Genomic DNA, 25,985 nt, shown 5'->3' with positions numbered 1-25,985 from the left:
ATACACTTCCATATAAAGTGGTGTCTGTCACACTTGTGTACTTTTAGTCAATTTATCACCTTGTATCACAGAATACACACTCTTAAATGTGTGTGCTATGTGGGAGCACTCCTCTTTAATTGTTAAGGCAGACAGGACCATTTCAGATCAGAATGAATGGGATTTAAATCCTAGAAAATTGCAAGATTGTGAAACTGTTAGGACTAATCCCATAGTAATTACTGAAGTCGTCACAGCTTAAAAGTATTTGTCCATGCAGTATTAGTTATGCTTCCTCAACTGGACAGTGAAAGGTTCATTGTTTTCATTGTTACATATCCCAATGACCCAGTCCCCCATAGAAAAACAGATAGTTCTTCACAGTGATGTTGAAACTGAGCTCAATCTCAGATCCAATGCATTTAGTGTGGCTCTCTGTTTGACCGACCAGCCTGGATAGGGGAGAGAGGGTAAAGGGAGTGAGAGCTAGGCCCTAGGGTCGACTCCTCAATGTGCCTGGGATGCTCTACTTAAAGATCTTTAAATAGGGTTCTCCACTAGGATGCGATATACTGTACGTCACTGGGGCTATCTGCACTTTCGGAGGTATCATGGGATGTGCTTTACCTGAGCATCATGGGAAACTGAGCTAGATTGTGGACAGCAGGCGATTACAGTATATCTCAAACAGATGAATCTGTATGTCCCAGCAAAGCTACCGTAGGAAGAATAATACCATGCTTCCGAACAAGAGGCCATTAAAACGGCTACGCTCACTAAGTTACTGTATATTGGGATAAATGTTTGCAAATGTCAACATCTATCTTAATAACCAACATTGCAATTTACAATGTGAACTGACTTGTCATATGAACCCTGGCCATTGCAGCTTGTCCAGTTCAGTTGATTGGCCTTAATCAGCACAATTCAGTCCTGTGGCCCGGGAAAGGGATTGATTGTGACAGTGGACTGAGCGGAGAAGGCTGTAGCTGTTGCGAGCGGTTGCTAAATGATCTCCAGTGGATGTGGAGGCTCAAACGGAGGCTAAACGGGGATGCTGAATGCTCCCCTATCTGCAGCTCATTACCCACCTCTCCATTCCCAGGAGGCTTGGCTCCGGTTCATGCTGAGCGCTCTCCTGCCAGGAGGAGGTTGATTACAACCATTTTTCTCGATGAGGCTTTCTCTCTCTCGCCCACGCTTATACCCCTCTCCTCTCTCCCTTTTTACCTCGCAGCCACCACAGGCAATTCATTTGTTGATTTAGCTTTGTATCAGTCACATAGATAAGAATGCTCAGAGAAAAGTGGGTTGTGAATGACAGAGCAGAATGTTTACTCGCTAAGAGGCTAACAGAAAGCAGCCAGGCATGATGAAAAGACTAAAATGATGAATCATACATCAGCATCTAGTCCAACAACAGAACACAAGTATAGAAATCAACCTAGATTAGGCTCTTTGAAATGAGATTGCAGTAGTGTGCAGCCGAGCGGGTAGACAGATGGGAGTGATGTACTGTATGTAGCCAAGGTGGCATTGTATGGGTGTCTGTGAGGGAAACATGCTTATGCGTTTCTCTGCCAGGGCTCCACATACTCCAAACCCAGATGGGCAAAGATATCCTCCTCTGAAGTTGCCGGTAGGAATAGTTTCTGGAGAAAGAACAAAGACAAAATTGATGGTTGGATTCAGAAACATTGTAGACATAAAATATAAACTACATGTCCAAAAGTATGTGGACACCCCTTCAAATTAGTGGATTTGGCTATTTCAGCAACACCCGTTTCACACCCGAGCACACAGCCATGCAATCTCCATAGACAAACATTGTCAGTGAAATGGCTCAGTGACTTTCAAAGTGGCAACGTCATAGGATGCCACCTTTCCAACAAGTCAGTTCATCAAATTTCTGCCCTGGTCAACTGTAAGTGCTGTTAATGTGAAGTAGAAACGTATAGGAGCAACAACGGCTCATCCGCAAAGTAGTAGGCCACACAAGCTCACAGAACGGGACCGCCGAGTGCAACACTCACTACCGAGTTCGAAACTGCATCTGAAAGCAACGTCAGCACAATAACTGTTCGTCGGGAGCTTCATGAAATGGGTTTCCATGGCCTAGCAGTTGGCTGGAGTGGCTCTCTGCCATTGGACTCTGGAGCAGTGGAAACGCGTTCTCTGGAGTTTTGAATCACGCTTCATCACCTTGCAGTCCTACGGACTAATCTGGGTTTGGCGGATGCCAGGAGAACGCTACCTGCCCTAATGCATAGTGCCAACTGTAATGTTTGGTGGAGGAAGAATAATGGTCTGGGGCTGTTTTTCATGGTTTGGGCTAGGCCCATTAGTTCCAGTGATGGGAAATCTTAACGCTACAGCATACAATGACATTCTAGATTATTCTGTGCTTCCAATTTTGTGGCAACAGTTTGGGGAAGGCCCTTTCCTGTTTCATCATGACAATGCCCCTGTGTACAAAGCGAGGTCCATACAGAAATGGTTTGTCGAGATCGGTGTGGAAAACTTGACTGGCCTGCACAGTGCCCTGACCTCAACCCCATCGAACACCTTTGGGATTATTTGGAACGCTGACTGCGAGCCAGGCCTAATCGCCCAACACCAGTGCCCGACCTCACTAATGCTCTTGTGGTTGAATGCTGCGGGGACTTGCTTCCAATCTTCCAACATTTAGTGGAAAGCCTTCCCAGAAAAGTGGAGACTTATAGCAGCAAAGGGGGGACCAACTTCATATTAATGCCCATGATTTTGGAATGAGATGTTCAACGAGCAGGTGTCTTCATGTACTGTAGTCTGCAACATCACACACACATAAATAGACTGTGAGAGTTGACATGGCTTGACGGCAAGAGGCCACGCACGCACTGAAAACATCTCAAGGGTCAAACCATAGAAGCACAAGTATGATTAGATCAGTAACTCAAGATGAGATCACTATATCAATGAGTCAACATGGTCAGTTACTAGACTTTTCTCTTCTGACTCACAACAGTACCCCTTGAACCAAAGAAAACACAGTTGCTAAGATTTGATGAAAATCTAACCTATCAAGATGTGCATTAACTCATATAAAGTAGAATGGAGGCCATCATTTGCTACTGAACAGTAAATGTGCCAACTCTGACCATAGCGTGAACACCCAGATTTATATCCGGCTACCTGCGTCCTCCTCAGAGTCATTAAAAAAAACTCTGACCTTGCTCTAAGTAACGCTATGTTTCAGTGGTGAGCCTGACTCACCTTGTGAGTGTGAGAGGCCCGGTGAAAAGCTTTAACCCTGACACATTCTGCCTTGAAGTGCTAAACGAGACCTGGCACACAGAAATGAGAAGAGATGAAAAAGTGTGGCCTTTCCTGCCAGCTAACGGCAGATGATAACCAAGCATAACTGGTAGGAGAGAGTGAAAAGCACTTCTAGGCATATATCCCGCCATGCCAACTCGTTATTTACAATGCAAATGACAAGGGGGATGTTAGAGGCCCTAAGTGCATGCTGGGTAAAAGCATTCAGGCCAGCCACGGTCCAGTCTGTTTAAACACTCTTTCAGTCTTCATTTGACTTCTATCGCTGTTGATAAAAATCTATCTTACAGACAGTCAAGGCTTGAATCTTGATCCTCTCAATTTGATTATGACCTGACTCTCAGCAAATGCAGCCATGCCCGCAAGGCACACACACACATGCGCACACACATACAAAACATATAGAAAACAAAGACTTTACTCAACAATACAACACAAAAAAATAGTAACACAAGAAGAATAAAATAAAATACACAAGAATGGAGCTACATACAGGGAGTACCAGTACCAGATCAACATGCAAAGGTACGAGGTATTTTAGGTGGGTATGTACATGAAGGCAGGTTAAAGTGACTAAGCATCAGGATAGATAGAGTAAAATCAAAAACAGAGTAGCAGCAGCAAATGATGAGTGTAAAAGTGTGTGTGAGTGTGCCTGCGTGCGTGTGTAATGTGTATGTATGTGTGTTTGTGTTGTATTGGTCTGCGTGTGTGGTGGTGTATGTGTGTGGGTTCTGTGTGGGAATGTCAATATGGGACTCACCAACTGGATTTTGTCTTATGTAGCAAAATTTGAAATTGTGTTTTTTACATTGGATAAAAGAAGAGACTCAGAGCTATAAAATTGCATTTCATACACTGCATTTTTGAGGAACAATGGGAAAGTAATTCTGCTTTGAAAGTTGATAAACTTGTAAACTCACTTTTGAGAAAATGGCTTTGAATGTTTTGGTATCTAGTGAAGAGCGCTTCTTTGTCTACACCCATTCAGCATCGTTCACACCCTCTTAAGCTTTAGCCCCACCCATTTCATTTCGCATGAAAACAGCCTAATCAGCACTGCTGTCAACAATTTCATTACGTTTGTTTTTTTGCCGATGTTTACTGACACCGGCCATATTCAAAGGGTGTTGTACACTTTAGCTTAAGACATGAAGCTAGCTAGCAAGGTAAACAACGTGTAAGGTCACACACGTCACATAACGTTAGCTAACGAGCCAGCCAGCTAAATAGCAAAGCAAATGGCTTTGGGATACGAATAATTACGTCATGCACGTTAGCTAGGGTGCCAGCCAGCTAACGTTAGCTAGTTAGCTAACATTACACTTTATCTTAAGACATGTAGCTAGCTAGCTAGGTAAACAATTAACCTAGCAAGGTAAACAATGAGTAAGATCACACACATCACGTAACGTTAGCTAACGAGTCAGCGAGCTATCATTACTACCCTGCATGAATCTGCTGGGAGCTAACCAACCAGGTTCAATGTTAGCTAGCTAACATTAGGCTCTAACTAGCAAAGCAAATGGTTCTGGGATACGAATAATAACATCATACACGTAGCGTTAGCTAGAGAGCCAGACAGCTAACATTAACTAGCTAGCTAGCTAACAGATTACCAACACAGACTGACCAGCTCAAATAGACAGAAGCCTTCTATATGGCAGACGAGGCCCGAACTCTCGGCATGTCCACCCCACTCAGTACCTCAGCCAATCATGGCTAGTGGGAAGGTTGCTGACTTTTTCTGTGGCTTAAAAAAAAGGCTAACAATTTTATTCGTATTTAAAGATGGCATACAAGTTTGTTATTAAGGCACAGGAAAGTTCACATGTTCCAGAAGGCATTTCAAGCCAAAAAAACACGTTTTGATAAAAAAAATCCCAAAAAATCAAAATGGCTCTCCTGTGAAGTCGTGACTTGCGACATACGCCTAGTTTCCTGAAATGGGTCACATATAGTGTGTGTGATTGAGTGTGTAAATGGTTTGTGTATACAGTTGAAGTTGTAAGTTTACATACACCTTAGCCAGATACATTTAAACTCAGTTTTTCACAAATCCTGACATTAGATCCAAGTAAAAATTCCCTGTCTTAGGTCAGTTAGGATCACCACTTTATTTTAAGAATGTGAAATGTCAGAATAATAATAGAGAGAATGATTTGTTTCAGATATTATTTTTTTCATCACATTCCCAGTGGGTCAGAAATTTACATACACTCAAATAGTATTTGGTAGCATTGCCCTTTGAATTGTTTAACCTGTTTGGCGTGCAAGCCCGACGTCGGTACACTTATGACAACAGCCAGCTCAAAGTGCAGGGCGCGAAATTCAAAATATATATTTTTTAAAATATTTAACTTTCACACATTAACAAGTCCAATACAGCATATGAAAGGTACACATCTTGTGAATCAAGCCAACATGTCCGATTTTTAAAATGTTTTACAGGGAAGACACAATATGTAAATCTATTAGCTAACCACGTTAGCAAAAGACACCACTTTTCTTACTCCATCAGTTTTTTACTCCATCAGTAGCTATCACAAATTCGACCAAATAAAGATATAAATAGCCACTAACCAAGAAACAACTTCATCAGATGACAGTCTGATAACATATTTATTGTATAGCATATGTTTTGTTAGAAAAATGTGCATATTTCAGGTATAAATCATAGTTTACATTGCAGCTACAGTCAGAAATTGCACCGAAAGCAGACAGAAAAATTACAGACACCAACGCCAAATAACTAAATACTCATCATAAAACATTTCTGAAAAATACATAGTGTACAGCAATTGAAAGACAGGCATCTTGTGATTCCAGACAATATTTCCGATTTATCAAGTGTTTTACAGCGAAAACACAATATAGCGTTATATTAGCTTAGCACAATAGCAAACATAACAACAGCATTGATTCAAGGCAAAAATAGCGATAACGTAGAAACCACCAAAATATATAAATTTTTTCACTAACCTTCTCAGAATTCTTCAGATGACAGTCCTGTAACATCATATTACACAATGCATATAGAGTTTGTTCGAAAATGTGCATATTTAGCGGCACAAATCGTGCTTATACAATGAAAATAGTGTCCAAATACTCAAGCAATCTGTCCGGCGCCATCTTGGAAAGGCCCCTATTCTTATCGAAAACTATTCATAAACTTGACTAAAAAAATACAGGTTGGACAGCAATTGAAAGACAAATTAGTTCTTAATGCAATCGCTGAATTACATTTTTAAAATTAACGTTACTGCGCAATGCAGGGTGCGATAAAGCAAGGCTACACTGCAAGTAATGGCGTCTTATGCATTTTACTTTTTCCAACAGAACAATGAATTATCAGCATAAATAGTTCTTACTTTTGGATGAACTCCCATCAGAATCTTGGGAAAGGTGTCCTTTGTCCAAAAGAATCGTTGCTAGGTTGGAGAACGTCGTCTTCAACGTTACAATTAGCAGTAAACAATAGCCATGTGGGCCAGAGATACCCAACTTCCTACAACGTCACGAAAATAAATACCCGAAAATCGCAATATACTGACATAAACTGATATAATTCGGTTTAAAATAACAACATTACGATGTCTTTAACACCTATCGAATAAAAACAGAGCCGGATATAACTAGGAGCTAAAACAAAAGCTTCTAACATGACATGCCAAGACCCTCCCTGCGTCAGAGCGAAGAGTGGAAAGATGGGACATTTCAGTTCCAAGCAATTTATAACCTTTGGGAACTACGTAGAAACTCCATTTCAAGTCTCCCTATTCGCTGACACCCAGGGGAAGGCGTATGCAGTGCATCTCAACCAATAGAGGACAGGCAAATTAATACACAGGTCTCAGAACAGCCAGCAAAATTCTGCATTCTGACATACACATAGGAAAATTGCTCTAAGTCGAGTTCTGTTTCACCCACAGATATAATTCAAACGGTTTTAGAAACTAGAGAGTGTTTTCTATCCAATAGTAATAATAATATGCATATTGTACGAGCAAGAATTGAGTACGAGGCCTTTTTGAAATGGGCACCTTTTATCTGGCTACTCAATACTGTCCCTTGAGCCCAAAGAGGTTAACTTGGGTCAAACGTTTAGTATAGCCTTCCACAAGCTTCCCATCATAAGTTGGGTGAATTTTGGCCCATTCCTCCTGACAGAGCTGGTGCAACTGAGTCAGGTATGTAGGACTCCTTGCTCGCCCACGCTTTTTCAGTTCTGCCCATAAATGTTCTATAGGATTGAGGTCAGGGCTTTGTGATGGCCACTCCAATACCTTGACTTTGTTGAAATTTTGCCACAACTTTGGAAGTATGCTTGGGGTCATTTGGAAGACCAATTTATGACCAAGATTTAACTTCCTGACTGATGTCTTGAGATGTTGCTTCAATATATCCACAATTTTCCTGCCTCATGATGCCATCTATTTTGTGAAGTGCACCAGTCCCTCCTGCAGCAAAGCACCCCCACAACATGATGCTGCCACCCCCGTGCTTCACAGTTGGGATGGTGATCTTCGGCTTGCAAGCCCCTTTTTCCTCCCAACATAACAATGGTCATTATGGCCAAAAAGTTTTATTTTAGTTTCATCAGACCAGAGGACATTTCTCCAAAAATGTCTATCTTTATCCCCATGTGCAGTTGCAAACCGTAGTCTGGCTTTTTATGGCGGTTTTGGAGAAGTGGCTTCTTCCTTGCTGAGCGTTATTTCAGGTTTTGTCGATATAGGACTCGTTTTACGGTGGATATAGATACTTTTTACCTGTTTCCTCCAGCATCTTCACAAGGTCCTTTGCTGTTGTTCTGGGATTGATTCGCACTTTTCGCACCAAAGTATGTTCATCTCTAGGAGACAGAATGCGTCTCCTTCCTGAGCTGTATGACGGCTGCGTGGTCCCATGGTGTTCATACTTGCTTACTATTGTTTGTACAGATGAACGTGGTTGTCACGATCCTCTTCCTGGAAATGACTGGACCAAAGTGCAGCGTTGTACGTGTTCATGATATTTTATTAAATCAGAAAACTAGAACAAAAATAACAAAGAGAAAAACGAACAGTTCTGTAAGGATACTAAACTATACAGAAAACAACTACCCACAAACCCAGGTGGGAAAAAGGCTGCCTAAGTATGATTCCCAATCAGAGACAACGATAGACAGCTGCCCTCTGATTGAGAACCACACCCGGCCAAACACAAAGAAATAAAAACATAGAAATAAAGAAACTAGAATGCCCACCCTAGTCACACCCTGGCCTAACCAACATAGAGAATAAAAGCCTCTCTATGGCCAGGGCGTGACAGTGGTACCTTCAGGCGTTTGGAAATTGCTCCCAAGGATGGACCAGACTTCTGGAGGTCTAAAATGTTTTTTCTGGCTGATGTCTTTTGATTTTCCCATGATGTCAAGCAAAGAGGCACTGAGTTTGTAGGTAGGCCTTGAAATACATCCACAGGTACACCTCCAATTGACTCAAATTATGTAAATTAGCCTATCAGAAGCTTCTAAAGCTATGACAATTTTCTGGAATTTTCCAAGCTGTTTAAAGGCAGTCAACTTAGTGTATGTAAACTTCTGACCCACTGGAATTGTGATACAGTGAATTATAAGTGAAATGATCTGTCTGTAAACAATTGTTGGAAAAATTACTTGTGTCATGCACAAAGTAGATGTCCTAATTGACTTGCCAAAACTATTGTTGGTTAACACGAAATTTGTGGAGTGGTTGAAAAACGAGTTTTAATGAAGTGTATGTAAACTTCCGACTTCAACTGTATATATTCTAACAAGCGTGCGTAGGGTCAGTGGAAGATAGAGTTACAGCATTAAAACCTTTCCACAGAGATGAGTGCTACTGGCTCTATTCTTCCCAACTCCATAGTTCCAGAGCAGACTGAGATTTCAGGAAGCAAATAAGTCAAAATACACACAGTGACGGGGAAACTGGTGGTTACATATAAGAGCTTTGGACAGTCAGTTCTAAAGTTGATTTAGCTCATAGTTCAGGCATCCGTAACAAGATGCATGCTAGCAGTTCAAAAGGCTCCACAGAAAGCTATGGTAAGGTCCAGCTAACAAAGGAAACAGTACAGACAAGGATCAGCTCCAACTACTGACCAATTTATCCATGGTCCTCGATCAAGTCGAAGCCTGGTCTGTGAAATGTGAGCTCTGTCCAATCCCCTCTGGGGATAACATTGCTTTACTTACTGGCCACCTGAAAGCTTTGACCAAGAACAAATTGTTGCTCTTCTGAGACTTGACGTAAACCCTTTTACTCCAATAAGGAGCATATGTCATCCACAAATGATCCTACCTTCCATGTACTACAATAAGTACTACTTTATTCTGCCATAACACAACTATAGTAAGCACTCCACTTCCAACAGAGTAAGTGTAGCAGTACCAGCTCAGGCCAGAGGGCAGAGGAGCTGGAGTTTGCGTTCCAGCATTCCAGTGTCCTTGCCTTCATTAATGAGCAGCTAATCAGCTGTGTATTTCTTCTGTCCACTGCGTAATTACAGATCTCATGGATGTGAACACAGACATCAGGCCCTCTAAACACCTGCCCCAGCTCTGCTCTATGTCACTGCCTCCCTGCCACGACACACAGCCTGATGGATGGGCCTGATGAAAATGGTTGGCTGCCACTCAAGAGGATGGGCCTGATGGAAATGGAAATGCTTGGCTGCCACCCAAAGAGCCATGCCCATCCACACACACACGCACACGGACACGGACACGGACACGCAAACACACACACACACACACACACACACACACACACACACACACACACACACACACACACACACACACACACACACACACACACACACACCTCTACACAATTGGGAAAAAACACACTACAAACACACCTGGTCAAACACTTTCAAACCCACCCCACAACCTCCCTCAGCATCACTGGTCTGGTGATGAAAGCCTCCTGGACCATAGCCCAGAGAAGAGCAGCTGCATCCGGGTGGATAGCCAAACTTAAACTTGTCTGGACTTCGCTTCAATGCTAAAGAATAATATACAGCCTTGACCTGTAGGAGTCAGTGGGGGCCCAATTAGGAGAGCCAGAGGGTCCACCAACACCAGGAGGAAGTTCAGAAAATAAAGTGTTTATTTGCCCTGTCTTGTTTTGTCTTTGGTTTTGCCCTTTGAATGTATTTCATTTTCTTATTTTCACCGCTTTAACATAGCACTTATTTGTGTAGCATAGAATCCCTCAATCCCTTTATCACTTGGTGTGATTTGTTTCTAAATGTATTGATCCAGTTGCATGATTTATTATGATAATACTTTTTTTCTACTTGATCACCCTCAGCACTTAATCAGCCCTCGTCTTCCTCTTATTGTCGTCTTCCTCTCGTTGAACTGTCGCAGGTGACCCCTCTGAGCTATCAACCTCCATTGATCCCTCAGGTAAAGAACCACCCCGTGTTCCCCCACCCTCTCCAGACCAGACTGACTTGCAATATGCGGACAGAGCAGGAAGTTGCAATAGGCACATGCAACCCAAGGTTTGATACCAGCACAAACAGAAACCCTCTTAAACTTAAACCTAACCCCTAAGCCTAAAATGTGCTCTTTTTTTTTTTTTTTTTTACTTTTGGGGACCGACGACACTTCTGGTACCCACAAGAATAGTAAAACCAAACACACACACACGCACACCGCACACACATACTGCAACAGACCTGCTGGCTTGTGGGTCCTTAGACACAGGGATATGCAAACGGTTGAATAATATGCAAATCCACTCACAAAAAGACAACTAATAGGAACATGTAAATTTACAAAGGCTACACAAATACGACAGACACACACAACAGGTGGCATGTCGGAGAGTAGGCTACTTTATGTTTTATTGTAATCTCAGTGTTGATATTCATCATCTAGAGTATAATACATTGGCAGAGATAAGTATGTCTGAAGGACATGGCAATTCAGGACTGTTGTGTTTGTTTTCCTCTGTTGGACAGCAAGCGATGCATTTTATGTATTGAAAGGAAAATAAGTATTTTGGAAAAAGTCACCTTTTCAAAATCAACCATTGACATTTGACACCTCTAAAAAGGTTTCCCCAGGACTGAAGAACATATTGTTTCAGTAAGGAAGACACACATTCACCTATAGCTTACTGTATCATATTTCTACTGTCCCCGTCATACTATTCCTGTGGGTCTCTCCATTAGAAATCTATAGATACTGTATCAAACCACATCAAGGCTATTACATAAGGCATACCAGCGTGGGCCACAGCCTTCCTCCCTCCCTTTGTTTAGATCGTTTTCTCCTTACTGTCACCACCTTGAACCAGGTTGTTATTGCCTAGAGATTGATGAATCGAAAATATTTGGATTGTCTCTAAATTAATCTATCTTTATTGCAGCTTACAGGAAAGGGCTGACAGTGGCGGAAAAGAGGGAGTCGATTTGGGCCTCTGCTGTCCTACTGAAAAGATCCGCCCACGATCAGAACACACACACACGCAAGCGCACACCCCCAGCCTTCTTCGGGCACCCTAGAGCAACAGAATAGCACCACAGAGAGAGGAGACAACTCAGACACCTAACTAATCAACCCAGCAATTAGTGTTAGCATCATAAACCACTCTGAACCATAAAAAGGCTATTGAGCTGAATGTGGTTTTCATTACCTAACTCTCTCAGCCTGCTAATCAGTCCAATGCACTGGGCAGTAAGGGAAAACAGTGCCAGATAATCAACCTTTTAATCATACACACAGAATGAGTTTATTTGGGCCACCATGGTTTCATACGTTTTGGTTTTCATTTGTGTTTATGTAGCCACATAAACATCCAGTAAATGACCATTGTTTGTTCATGAGTGTCCAAATGTAATGATCAGAGGAAGATAAAGGCATTACATCTCATTGCCTATTAAGTAATAATGCTCTATTTCTTTCCTCTGTAACACGTTCCTTCCGCACTCAGTCATAAGGCCGACATAACACATGACTGTCATATGACTGACGTAAGCCCAAATCACACGGAGGGACGTTCGTCAACGGCGTGAATTTGCGTGTGCAAGAGTATTGTTTTCAAACAGGCAGCCTATTTGTCAGATCAACCATAACCTATACAGACAAATGTTTTTTTTACCGTTCAACTTTAGCAAGGTAGGGGAAAATCATAAAAATTCCTCTAATTTCCTTTCTACAAATGACCCACTCAATCTCTAGACCAGATTGATTCATTTGAACCAAGGCACTCAATAACCATGCACTCTGTTTGAACTTTATTAATCAATCGTCTGTAATCAAAAACGGCGATACTGTCAAGAAATTCCATTGACAACGTGACATGTAGGGATTTGAACCAGGGCTCCCGAGTGGCGCAGCGGTCTAAGGCACTGCATCTCAGTGCTAGACGCATCACTACAGACACCCTGGTTTGAATCCAGGCTGTATCACATCCGGCAGTGATTGGGAGTCCCATAGGGCGGTGTAACGTCTGGGGTGTAGTGGGGAAGAAGTCAGGTGCAGGAAGCAGCGAGTTATGAGTAGCGTACTTTTATTTCCACCACAATAGTGAACAGACGCCACCCAAAACAAATGCCCCAAACACGGGGACTTAAACAGTCCAGCAAAAACCCAAGACACACACGGACAACCGTGACATACAGCCGTGTACAAACATGTACATCGAAAATAATCCCGCACAACCAGCAGACGGGCCCGCTGGTAAATAAAGCCCTACCAATCACCTAAACTACACACAGGTGCAACCAATAAACATAAAAGGGGAAAACAGGATCAGTGGCAACTAGTAGGCCGGTGACGACGACCGCCGAGCGCCACCCAAACAGGAAGGGGAACCACCTTCGGCAGGAGTCGTGACAGGCGGAGCACAATTGGCCCAGCATTTTGTGGATTTGGCCGGCGTAGGCCATCACTGTAAATAAGAATTTATTCTTAACTGACTTGCCAAGTTAAATAAAGGTTAAATAAAATAACATTTAAATAAATACATGTGTATATATATATATATATATATATATATATATATATATATATATATATATATGCAGTATATATTTCTGAAACACAACCCAGTTGAATGTTGTTGCATTCTAGTATTGATACACATTTTGTATTAAAGCACTATCCTATACATAATATTGGCTTGCAGTTAAACTTATCATCACTAAATAGACACTTCATAACAAAATAAAAGAATTCCAGAGGTAACAATGCACAAAAGTTATTTTTCTATGCATAAACATGAGCAAAATAAACTTGCTATCACGTTTCAGGTAAGACCCAAATGCAGACTGTGTTGAAGTAACAATGTTTATTACAGCAACAGGGGCAGGCAAACGACAGGTCAAGGCAGGCGGGAGTCGATAATCCAGAGTAGTGGCAAAGGCACAGGACGGCAGGCAGGCTCAGGGTCAGGGGCAGGCAGAGTGGTCAGGCAGGCCGGCTCAGAGTCAGGACGGGCAAAGGTCATAACCAGGAGAGCGAGAAAAAGAGAGACTGGGGAAAAGCAGGAGCTGAGACAAAACGCTGAATGACTTGACCAACAAGACGAACTGGCAACAGACAAACAGAGAACACAGGTATAAGTACCCGGGGGATAATGGGGGAGATGGGCGACACCTGGAGGAGGGTGGAGACAAGCACAAGGACAGGTGAAACAGACCGGGGCGTGACACTTGCTGCCTAATTGAACGCGCTATACGCTCAAGACGCCGTTGATGCTCGGGGCCCTTCCGTTTTCCCTGATTCACTCCCATGCATTCTATTTCCCATGTTAGCACGCTGGTTGACACGTGGATTTAAAAAAATCTACCTGTATGATTTGGGCTATAGACAACAGATGTCAGTATGAGATGAAAACGGCACCTCAAGTCTGTATCACACCCCTTGCATCGTGGATTATTTCCATAGAACGCCACAGCCGTTCCTTGATTATACCTGACTTATATGACACTGTCAAGTTGGAGAGTTTCAGAGTTCCCTCCTACAGTAAATCCATATTGTCAATTGGTATTGTTGATTAGGCTTTATTTTCCAATGTATTCCAATGCAGTAACAATAGAATGCTGAAGTTAGGAAATATCCATGAAGTTCTAGGAAGTATTCTAAACTGCTGCAGTGTTATGAAGTTCCCGGCTAACTAATGAGCCTTTTGCCCGGCTCTCTCTTGTACGGACCCAACCAGAACGCTCCTTTAATGATAACAATAAATTAAGTTTCTCTGCTCTACTGAAGCCTGTAAATAATTAATTGGTTTCTTCAAAAGGGGATGTTTTTTTGCATGACCAATTTACTTCTTCCTGCATTGTGATCTAATGCTGCTGTATCAGCACTAGGAGGATTCTGATGAATGAAAAAAGCATCTGCAAAATATGAGCTATTTTGAAGTTGTTGTTTTTTAACTGTGTTTTCATCTGATAACGAGATAAGATATGTAACTGATTTGAATGTGTATGGCTAATGTATTGGAACTGTTCATGTTGCAGTAACAAAATATTAAGCTAGTGGGCAGGCTACCTTTAACTCTCTCATACACACACATACGGTCATTGTTGCCTCTAGTTTTTTACTGTGGTCACAGTAAATGGTCATGCCATGGTTGCAGGAATAGCACACAATAGCAGGAAATAGGAGCTACGGATGGATGGTGCCTGTGTCACCGCAAGGGCCATGTCAATTCATGTTATATGACAGGCAGATAGATCCAACATCAGAGCCAGAGTGAAAACCTCTGCAATTCACTTTCATCAATAATGGAGCAAGATCCGTCTCTGGAGTTAGCCCGAGCGACGACACCGCACTCCTATCGTTACCCCCTTCCTTCCCCTGTCTCTTTCATCCTCCCCCTCCTATTCTCTTCTGAAATCTTCTGAGTTCGGAACTAATTTCTTTTCTTTATGATTCCATAAGAATAGATTGTAGGTTGTGGATTCAAGGATAATAGCTTGGCATTGAATTCCATTTTTGACAGAAAAACATTGACAGATCTATAAATACCACTCGTTTTCTCTCCCAGGAAAGACTGGTAATGGGCCTTGTGTGGGAGGAAGGGAGGATGGGAAGGGAGGGGGGAGGTGAGGAAATAAGGGACGATGGTGAGAGAAACTTTGGCATTATTCACATGGTATTATTCACCCTCGTGTGGGGACTGTTTTAATCAATGTTTTTTCCCCATATCTGTCTCTCCCTCTGTCTCGCTCTGTCTTATGTCTCTGTTCTCTCTTTTCTCTCACAAGGTTTCTTGACCTCTCCATCCATAGCTCAATCTCAGTTTCATTGCTTCCCTCAAAGGCATTGACCTTCAGAATAATTCATTTTGCCTAACATACACTGAGTGTACAAAACACTAGGAACACCTGCTCTTTCCCTGACAGACTGACCAAGTGAATCCAGGTGAAAGCTATGATCCCTTATTAATGTCACCTGTTAAATCCACTTCAATCAGTGTAGATGAAGGGCAGGAGACAGGTTATAGGATTGTTAAGCCTTGAGACAATAGAGACATGGATTGTGAATGTGTACCATTCAGAAGGTGAAGGGGCAAGACAAAATATTTAAGTGCCTTTTGAAAGGGGTATGGTAGATGGTGCCAGGCGTACCGGTTTGAGTGTGTCAAGAACTGCAACGCTGCTGGGTTTTACACGGTCAACAGTTTCCCTTGTGTATCAAGAATGGTCCATCACCCAAAGGACATCCAGCCAAGTTGACACAACTCTGGAAAGCATTGGAGTCAACATGGGCCAGCATCCCCGTGGAACGCTTTCGACACCTTGTAGAGTCCATGCCCTGGCGAATTGAGGTTGTTCTGAGGTTAAAAGGGGTTGCAACTCAATAATAGGAAGGTGTTCCTAATGCTTTGCACACTCAGTGTAAGGTCCCTCGATAGAATATGATCACACAACATACATTGCTTAGCGTGGCCTTACCAGGAACCATCTGTACAGATCTGGAAGTTAAATATCAACTCAATAAGTTAATGGTTTAATAAAGTTCCATGTATGACATTATCCATTTATTATTATTGTTATAACATATTTAACATGGACACTGTATACCTGTGGCTTCTGATCTTTCAGTAAAAGTGAAATCTCAACACAGGTAAAACATACAGTCATACACGCACGCACACATACCGCTTCCTGATAACTCAGTGCTGCCAGCATCATCACCCCCACCTGCCTTCAGCACTATGCCCACACGGAGACTCAGTAGTCTCCGTAATCTACCACCACAGGCCAACAGTTCAACACCCCGCTCCTGTCACTCTCTCATTGCACGCCATCAATTTCCCTGTAGCTCTCTCTCCCTGACTCTCCCCTATCACTCCTATTACACCGGCCTTAATTGTGTCCCTGACCTCCATGGAAAATGACCCAATCACATGGCAATTGTAGCCTGAAATGAGAGTCCATATTTGCATTGTTCCCCTGTCACTGGGGTTGGGATTTCTTTGGTGGATGGAGAGAAAAGGCTCCATGTTCAAGGAGAGGGAGATTGAGAGGCATTGTGAAGGGTTGGCTTTGAAGAGATCTCTGTGTAAAAAGCATGACAATCTCCTCACAATGGACATTGGCAGACTATATATAGTCATGGAAAATTTGAGTCCAAACGCTGGCTCGAGTTTTTATATTCTTTCATTGAGTTTGCTTACAGTAACTTTATTTAAATTTGAAATGCTTAAAGGACTTAAGTGAAGTATATTGCCACATTTGAAACTAAATCTACAGCAAATGTGAGCTTCATTATGTATATCAACCTAGTGTCATACCATCTCCACTAATACCTGACACTCTGCCCTCTCAAAGCCAGAGCTTTCAGACCTGTTCTTAACGTCAACACCCAGTGATAAACCAAAGAAAATGTCAAAAGAAAGTCCTTGAACTGCTCTTGACGGCCAGAATATTGTACATGTTTAAAGGTTTTAAGCTAAACTGCCTCTTGGTCTTTATTATCCAAAGCGGCCATTTTCTCCTGGTCAAGGAGAGTGAATGAGAGAGTTTTCATCTGGGTTGTATTCATTAGGGCACGCAGTAGAAAACATTTAAAAACGGAAATCAAAAATGAGCATTTATAGGCACAGTCCAGGCACATCAAGCTGGTCTCAGAGCACTTCATATTATTCTGTATGTAAATCCGAGATACTTCATTTAGTATGATATGTTACGTTTTGTATGGTATATATTCATTTGTGGATGTCCATCACCCATTTCGTATGATATGTCACGAATTACAATTCGTATTATATGTTACGAATTTGCAAAATGTACAATATGTTACGAACCTGCAAATGTATAATATGTCATTAATTCTAGCTAGGTGCCTAACGTTAGCTAGCTGGCTAACTTTAGCTAGGTTAGGGTTATGTTTAGGAGTTAGGTTAAACGGTTAAGGTTAGGGTTAGGGGAAGAGTTAGCTAAAAGGGTTTTAAGGTTAGGGTTAGGGGAAGGGTTAGCTAAAATGCTAAGTAGTTGCAAAGTTTCAAAAAAGTAGTAAGTAGTTGAATTTGCTAAAATGGTCCATAATGAAATTAAAACTCATAACCTTTGGGTTGCTAGATGTTTGTGTTAAACGCCCAACCAACCACCCTACTTCAGTGTTTGCCTTAGCCATCTGTCTTATGTAACCATACCAAACATAATACATCATACTAATTTGAGTGTCCTGGATTTACGTTTACTATGTTACATCTAATCTATGAGACCAGGCTGAATGAACATGACCCAGGCTGTAAGCAGAGAGACAGACCTGTTGCAGGGCTGCATCCAGATAAACTGACTGTGCCATAAAGGCTGGTCTGGTCCAAGCCAGAAGAGTAGGCCCTGATTACAGCAGCTGCACTCAGATTGAATTCAGGAGGCAGCAAAAAAGAATCAATCAGTGATGAAGACAAGGCGGCCTAAGTGGACTATAAGAGGACCCAACCAAGAAGAAGTTGTGTGTGTGTGTGTGTGTGTGTGTGTGTGTGTGTGTGTGTGTGTGTGTGTGTGTGTGTGTGTGTGTGTGTGTGTGTGTGTGTGTGTGTGTGTGTGTGTGTGTGTGTGTGTGTGTGTGTGTGTGTGTGTGTGTGTGTGTGTGTCAAAAAGATCCCAGGAATGGTTGAATACTGCTCTAGAGTGGCCAGCAATGAGTCCAGATCTGAATCCCATCAGAAACCTATGGTGAGATCTGAAAACAGCAGTTGTTGGAAGGCACCCCTCAAACTTTGAAGAATTGGAGTAGTGTGCAGCTGAAGTGTGGGACAAGTTGCCAGTGAAAGGTGCAGAAAGCTCCTGGGTGCCAAGAAGCTGACGGCTACAAAAAGCTTATTTTTGGAGTTATCTTCGCCAAAGGCTGTTTAACCCAAAGTTAGCTCCTAGGTGCCAATAATTGTGTCCATGCCATTCATTTGAATTTTCTTAATTAACATTGGAACGTAAGTCGTCCCCCCCCCCCCCACCCCCCCAAAAAAATGTGACAATCCAATAACAACGTGTGGAGACCATTTTTGTTTCATCTACATTTATGTTAAAAGAAATAGGGAAACATTTCAGAAAAGTGCATGGGTGTCAGTATATTGTATTTGTAATACAGAATGTGAAATCCACATTTTTACGAAGCTCACTCCTTACTCTCTATACTACGTAGTAGTTGTCCCTCGAGATTACAAGATCACAGAGGGCTTCGCACCTTTGGGGATGTATGGAGTTCATTCGGTGAGCTAAGGAAAAACTGGATCTAACACAGGTTTCAGTAACAATTTACTTTGACTACATATCCATAATTCATTCCTTACAAGCATTTCATGAATGTGTTATAACAGGTCCTAACCGCATTATTAAAAGTTAATGAAACTGTTTTATTAACACGCTTAAATGTCTTACTCACATCTCCCACAGAGAACGAGAACCCACAGTCCTTGGGAGCGGGCCGCGTCGGTGGCACTGTGTTATCCTCAAAGTGGGCTAAGAAGGTGTTTAGCTTGTCTGGGAGCAAGACGTCGGTGTCCGAGACGTGGCTGGTTTTCCCTTTGTAATACGTGACTTTCTGTAGACCTTGCCACATATGTCTCGTGTCTGAGCCGTTGAATTGCGACTCCACTTTGTCTCAGTACTGGCGTTTTGCCTATTTGATTGCCTTATGGAAGGAATACCTACACTATTTGTATTTGACCATATTCCCAGTCACCTTTCCATGGTTAAATGCGGTGGTTCAGCTTTCAGTTTTGCGCGAATGCTGCCATCTATCCTCGGTTTATGATTTGGGTAGGTTTTAATAGTCGCCGTTGGAACAACATCCCCTATACACTTCTTGAGGAACTCAGTCACCGTGCCAGTGTAAGCGTCAATTTTATTCTCAGAGGCTACCCGGAACGTATCCCAGTCTGCGTGATCAAAACAATCTTGAAGCATCCAATTGGTCAGACCAGCGTTGAATAGACCTTAGCACAGGTTCTTCCTGTTTGAGTTTCTGCCTATAGGAAGGGAAGAGCAAAATGGAGTCGTGATCTGATTTGCCGAAGGGAGGGTGGGGGAGGGCCTTGTTGGCATCTCGAAAAGGCAAGTAGCAGTGATCTAGTGTTTTCCCTAAATGAGTACTACAGTCAATGTTTTATAGAACTTCGGTAGCTTTTTCCTCAAATTTGCTTATTTAAAATCCACAGCTACAATAAATGCGGCCTCAGGATATGTAGTTTCCAGTTAAATAAAGTCCAGTGTAGTTCCTTGAGGGCCATCATGGTATCGGCTTGAGGGAAATATACACGTCTGTGACTCTAACCAAAGAGAATTCTCTTGGGAGGTAATACGGTCGGCAATTGATTGTGAGGTATTCTAGGTTGTGTGAACAAAATTACTTTCTGTATGTTATCACAATCACACCATGAGTAGCTAATCATGAAGCATACACCCCCGGCTTTCTTATTCCCGGAGAGTTCTTTATTCCTGTCTGCTCTGAGAACTCAGCTTGCTGTATGGATGGGGAAAGTATTTCCCAAGAGAGCCATGATTCCATGAAACAGAGTATGTTACAGTCCTTGATGTCTTTCTGGAAGGAGATCCTCGCAATTAGCTCATCTACTTTATTGTCCGACACTGAATATTAGTGAGTAATATACTCGGAAGTGGTGGATGGTGTGCCCATCTCCTGAGTCAGACTAGAAGTCCACCCTGAATACCTCTTCTCCGCCAGCGGCGACTTGGAGCAGCCTCTGGGATAAGTTCAATTGTCCTGTGGGGTATGAACAAAGGATCCAATTTGGGAAAGTCGTATTCCTGGTCGTAATGCTGGTGAGTTAACGCCACTCTGATATCCAAAAGTTATTTCCGGCTGTATGGAATAACACGAAAAACGTCCTGGGCTAATAATGTAAGAAATAATACTGCAAAAAAAAGGAAAACTGCAAAGTTGCTTAGGAGCTAGAGGTGCCATGTCTGTTGGCACGTCAGACTCATTAAATATATAAAAAATTTGTCCAATTCGAGGTGAGTAATCGCTATTCTAATATCCAGAGGCGCTTTTCGGTCATAAGAGACGGTAGTAGCAACATTATGTACAAAATAAAAAACACAAAATAGCACAAATGGCCCATCCCCTCTGGCGCCAATACTGTATGTATGAGTCTGAAAATGGGGAATTTCATTTAAAGCTTTGAACATGAATATTTGTGTAAATCTATTCAAGAAAAGTCAAACAGAAAAATGTCAATAGTAGGATTCTTTGGTGATGTCCTCAGCAATTGTTTTTTATGCTACATCTGGAAAATGTAGATAAAATGTTCCTATCTGTGTTGTGTCTGTATTAGTTTGATAAGTGAGGCATGTTTATATATGCTTTATGAATGCTGTTTGAGATCCCGGAATGCCCTGTCAGCAGCTGGGGAGAGGTGAGTGGAGACAGGGGGAAGCCAGTTTGCAGTAGCCCCGGATAAAGCGGCGATAAAAGTTAGCGAACCCCAGGAAATGTTGCAGCTGTACTCTGGACGTAGGCTGTGGCCAATATACCACCACTCTCACCATCTCAGGATCCATCTGTATACTCCCTGCAGCGATGATGTAACCCAGAAAGGGGATGGTGGAGCGATGTAATTCGCACTTCTCTGCTTTTACAAAAAGCTAGATCTCCAGGAGGCTTTGGAGAACCTGTCAGACGTGGATCACATGTTCTTGGGTGGAGTGGGAGAAGACAAGGATGTCATCAAGGTAGACGAAGACGAAACGGTTCAACATGTCATGGAGAACGTCATTAACCAGAGCCTGGAACACAGTAGGGGCGTTGGTAAGGCCAAATGGCATGACCAGATACTCGTAGCGACCACTGGACATGTTGAAGCCAGTCTTCCACTCGTCCCCTTCCCGAATCCGCTCCAGGTGGTAGGCGTTCCATAGGTCCAGCTTGGAGAACACGGTGGCCCCCTGAAGCGGCTCAAAGGCCAAGGAGATGAGAGGTAGCGGGTACCAGTTCTTCACCGTGATGTCGTTAAGACCCCGGTAGTCGTTGCACGGGCCCAGGGTTTTGTCCTTCTCCACTAAGAACCCTGCTCCGGTGGGGGAGGCAGAAGGACGGATGAACCCTGCAGCTAGGGAGTCCTCAATGTAGGTCTCCATAGCCTTGGTCTCCAGACCCGACAGAGAGTACAGTCATCCCCGGGGCGGAGTGGTGTCTGGGAAAAGGTCAATCCCGCAGTCATATGGTCGGTGCTGCGGCTGCGAAGTGGGCAGGGCCTTACTGAACACCTGCCGGAGGTCCTGGTACTCCTCGGGAATGGTGGAGAGGTCCTGGGCAACTTCCGAGCCCCCAGGAAGACGTCCCAGGGCAGGCTGCACTGACTTCAGGCAATGGGCGTGACAGAACGTGCTCCAGCCCATGATAGCACTGGCAGACCAGTCAATGAGGGGATTGTGTCATTGGAGCCATGAGAATCCCAATACCACGGGAACCTGAGGAGACATAATGAGCAGGAACTAGATCGTCTCACTGTGGTTCCCTGACAGATGTAGGTTGATGGGGGTGGTATTGTGGGTGACCCGGTCTATAGAACGCCCGTCCAGTGCTCTAACGTCCATGGGAATAGAGAGGGGCTGAGTGGGTATACCCAACTCGGAAGCGTCCATAAAGCTCGCATTGGCGCCAGAGTTGATAAGTACCCAGAGAGATTTTGACTGTTTCCCCCACAGCAATATGGCATGAAAAGGGATGCAAGTAAGGGGAGAAGAAAAGTTCACCATATGGCCCACCAGAGTACTCGCTCCTACCGGTGAGCCTGGTCTTTAGTGGACTGGTAGAGACGAAATGACCAGTAGTCCCGCAATACAGGCAGCTCTTAGCGTGAAGCCAGTATAGCCATTCAGCTGGAGACAGCTTAGCTCTGACTAGTTGCATGGGCTCGGGAAGAGGTGAATCGGCTGTCTTCAGAGGCTCTCAGGGGAACACGGGTAGCATCGGGTTCTCTCGGCAACGGAGCCGTCGGGAACTTCCGGGATACCTCGGAGGCGAGGTGGAATCCTTGGACGGGTGAGTGAAATCGAATCTCCTCTCCTTCCTTAGTTCCCCTAGTTGCCCATCGATCTGAATGGTCAAGGCGATGAGCGAGTTGAGATCCGTTGGTCGTTCCTGGGCTGCAAGCTCATCCTTTACTTTCTCCGATACTCTGTGTAGGAACATGTCGAACAGCGTTTCTGGGTTCCTCGCACTCTGAAATCCACCGTATAGTCTGCCACACTGCGGGAGTCTTGACGCAGCTGGAGCAGCTTGCGAGCAGCTTGCGAGCAGCCTCTCTCCCGGACAACAGAGAATCAAACACCTTCCGAACCACCTCCACAAAGTCCTCCAGACTGAGGCAGACGGCAGATTGTTGCTCCCACACCGCCGTAACCAAAGGTGAGTGCCCTCCCGGCCATCAGCGTTATGATGTACGCTATCCCCAAGCAGTCCGAGGGGAACGAAGAAGGCTGCAGCTCAAAAATGAGTGAGCATTGGGAGAGAAAAGCCCGACAGGTTCCGGAATCTCCAGCGTAGCACTCCGGAGGAGGTAAGCGGGGTTCTCGGGACACTAGGGTAGGCTGGGAGATTACGGGTGTGTCCCGCTGCCCAGTGGGGAATCTGAGGAATTGCTCCAGCAAGGTAACGAATGCCTGGTTATGGTGTTCTGTCACGGTATGGAGTCCCTCCATAAGACCTTGAAGTAACTCCTTTTGTTTTCCAAGGGTAGCTCCTTGCAGGGAGACAGCATTGTGGAGCTGGTTTGAGTCAGCTGGGTCAGATTATAGACATGCCTTCGGTGACAGGATTTTTTTCCCGGAAACAGGTAAACCAGAGGGCTTGCAAATATTTGGGTCTGGGGGAGACCAATGTGTCAGGTCTCCCTCGCGAAGAAGCTACTGTCCCAGAACACCATGTTATTGGCGGTATGCCCATTATTATATAATGGAGGAGCAAATGGGGATTTGCATCGAAAGTAGATCAACAAAATCGACACACTTCCAGTTTTATTTTATTTTTATCCAGGAGGCTTTTGCACCATGTTTGTTTAATTAATTTCAATGCTGTATGAGGAGGGGTCCGTCAAGTTTTTCCCAGCATTACATTGACTACTGCACACGCCAGAAAATCCCGCCAATTTAAGCACCGCCTTCACCCAAAGCTAATACATCCAAATAACCAGTGATGAAAAACCCAGGCACAAGAACTACTGGTGCTCGTTAGCGGTTGCATCCCATAGTCTCTTGACAGATCAAATCAAATCACATTTTATTTGTCACTTGCGCCGAATACAACAGGTGTAGACCTTACAGTGAAATGCTTACTTGCAAGCCCTCAACCAACAATGCTTTCAGAAGTTTTAAGGAAAAAAAGTGTTAAGTAAAAAATAGATAAGTAAATAAAAGTACCAAATCATTCAACAGCAACAGTAAAATAAACAGTAATGAGGCTATATACAGGGGGTACCGGTACAGAGTCAATGTGCGGGGACACAGGTTAGTCGAGGTAATTGAGGTAATATGTACATGTAGGTAGAGTTAGTGACAATGTGTATATAATAAACAGAGAGTGGCAGCAGCGTAAAAGAGGGGCCTGGGTATCCCTTTGATTAGCTGTTCAGGAGTCTTATGGCTTGAGGGTAGAAGCTGTTAAGAAGCCTTTTGGACCTAGACTTGGCGCTCCGGTACTCCGCCGCACAGAGAACAGTCTATGACTAGGGTGGCTGGAGTCTTTTACAATTTTTAGGACCTTCCTCTGATCAATGGTACCATTTATGTTTACGTAGTCTATCCACTAAATATTATGAAAATGTGAACGCTCAAAATCTCAAACTGCCTCTCCTGATGCGTAAAGACACTCTACCCTACTTTGTCTGTTCACCTGTCTGTATGTTTGTCTGTCACACCTCACAGGTGTCTGTGTGTCTCTCTGAGGGACGCAACATTAAACCCAGAGCATTTCCTCCCGATCCTCTCCTTTTTGAGAATGACCTCTTTCCAAGCAGTTTTTATCCTCTCTGCAAACAGTGCCTTTCAGCACCAGCTAGGGAGCATTCAAAAAACACCGCTCCCCAAAGCCCAGTGCAATTGCCCCGGTATTGTCCACACATCCACACATCCGCTGCTCTGAGAATGGAGGGAGAATGCAGGGAGGGGAGGAAGACGAGTTGTGAACACTCCACATGCTGCATCTGAAATATGACAGGCAGCTGTACACACAACTGACTGTAAACTAGAGTGTTTCCGGAGGATTTTTAAAAAACTGAATGTTACAAACTGCAACAGATGTGAACTTAACTGAGAGGGAATAAGATTGGATTGTGGTGTTGAGAATTTCCTCTAAATGTCTGACAACAGAGGTGGCATTGGGGAATTTTGTTCCCAAACACTTTCTTTTTACAGTGTGCAATGTCTATTAAATGGGTAAATTGTAAATTCAAATACTAGCTCTGCGTATTTGCAAGGCAAAATGTAGTGCTGAGTTTCAGACCCACCTCTAACCTTAAATGCAGTACACCAGGTTTTGAGCTCAGAAGCTGCCCTGCTCCACACTTGAAAACAGTGATTGTTTCATCGTGTTAAAATATTCTGATAAAGCCTAGTTCATCTTAGTTTTATCACTGTCCTTCCAACTCAATGACACTTCAAAAGCACAGTTTGGCTCCAGTTCCTGTTGTTTTCAGAGGAGAGGTGGATAGTGAGACTCCTAGGAGGTGATAGAATATACATGTCTCCTCTCATATCACCACACTGCTACAGCTAAAGCTAGGATATCAGACTCCAAAACGTCCTGACCACCACATCATTAATCACACTGTTACATTTGGCTTTGAGTAATTACCCTCTGTGAGATACTTCTTCACACACACGCACACGCACACACACTGCATGACAGCACAAACACACACACACACACACACACACACACACACACACACACACACACAAAGGGACTCACATACTGATATATAGTAATAATCACACATACATTACTTATGCAGCATACATTCATACTTACACACTAGCACATACAGTAGAGAAACACATTTGCATATGCATTTGTACCCGCAAATACTCATACTTTTCTTTACACTTACGCACTCTAGCTCACGCACACATAGTCTCACACGCAGGGAATTTCAAGGGTACACCGTGCAGTAGAGGGCTGTGTTTAGGAGGTGTTGGACAGGTCATGGAGCCCTCCTGCTCGG

At 43.4% G+C, this 25,985-nt stretch overlaps 1 protein-coding gene across 1 annotated transcript in view; it reads right to left on the bottom strand.

Annotated features, from left to right (window-relative positions):
• Window positions 1–1,544: 1,544 nt before the first annotated feature.
• The window catches only part of LOC120017546 (DNA nucleotidylexotransferase-like), a 160,137-nt gene continuing 135,696 nt past the window's right edge, over window positions 1,545–25,985 (bottom strand). Inside the window, exon 11 of the mRNA XM_038960384.1 lies at window positions 1,545–1,631. Coding sequence (XP_038816312.1) covers window positions 1,545–1,631 — 87 coding nt within the window. The remainder of the gene's footprint in view (window positions 1,632–25,985) is intronic.

Source organism: Salvelinus namaycush, chromosome 22, assembly GCF_016432855.1.
Source record: "Salvelinus namaycush isolate Seneca chromosome 22, SaNama_1.0, whole genome shotgun sequence".
Lineage (NCBI taxonomy): Eukaryota > Metazoa > Chordata > Actinopteri > Salmoniformes > Salmonidae > Salvelinus > Salvelinus namaycush.
Note: the sequence above shows the minus strand (reverse complement) of the source record. Positions and strands in the feature narration are given on the sequence as shown.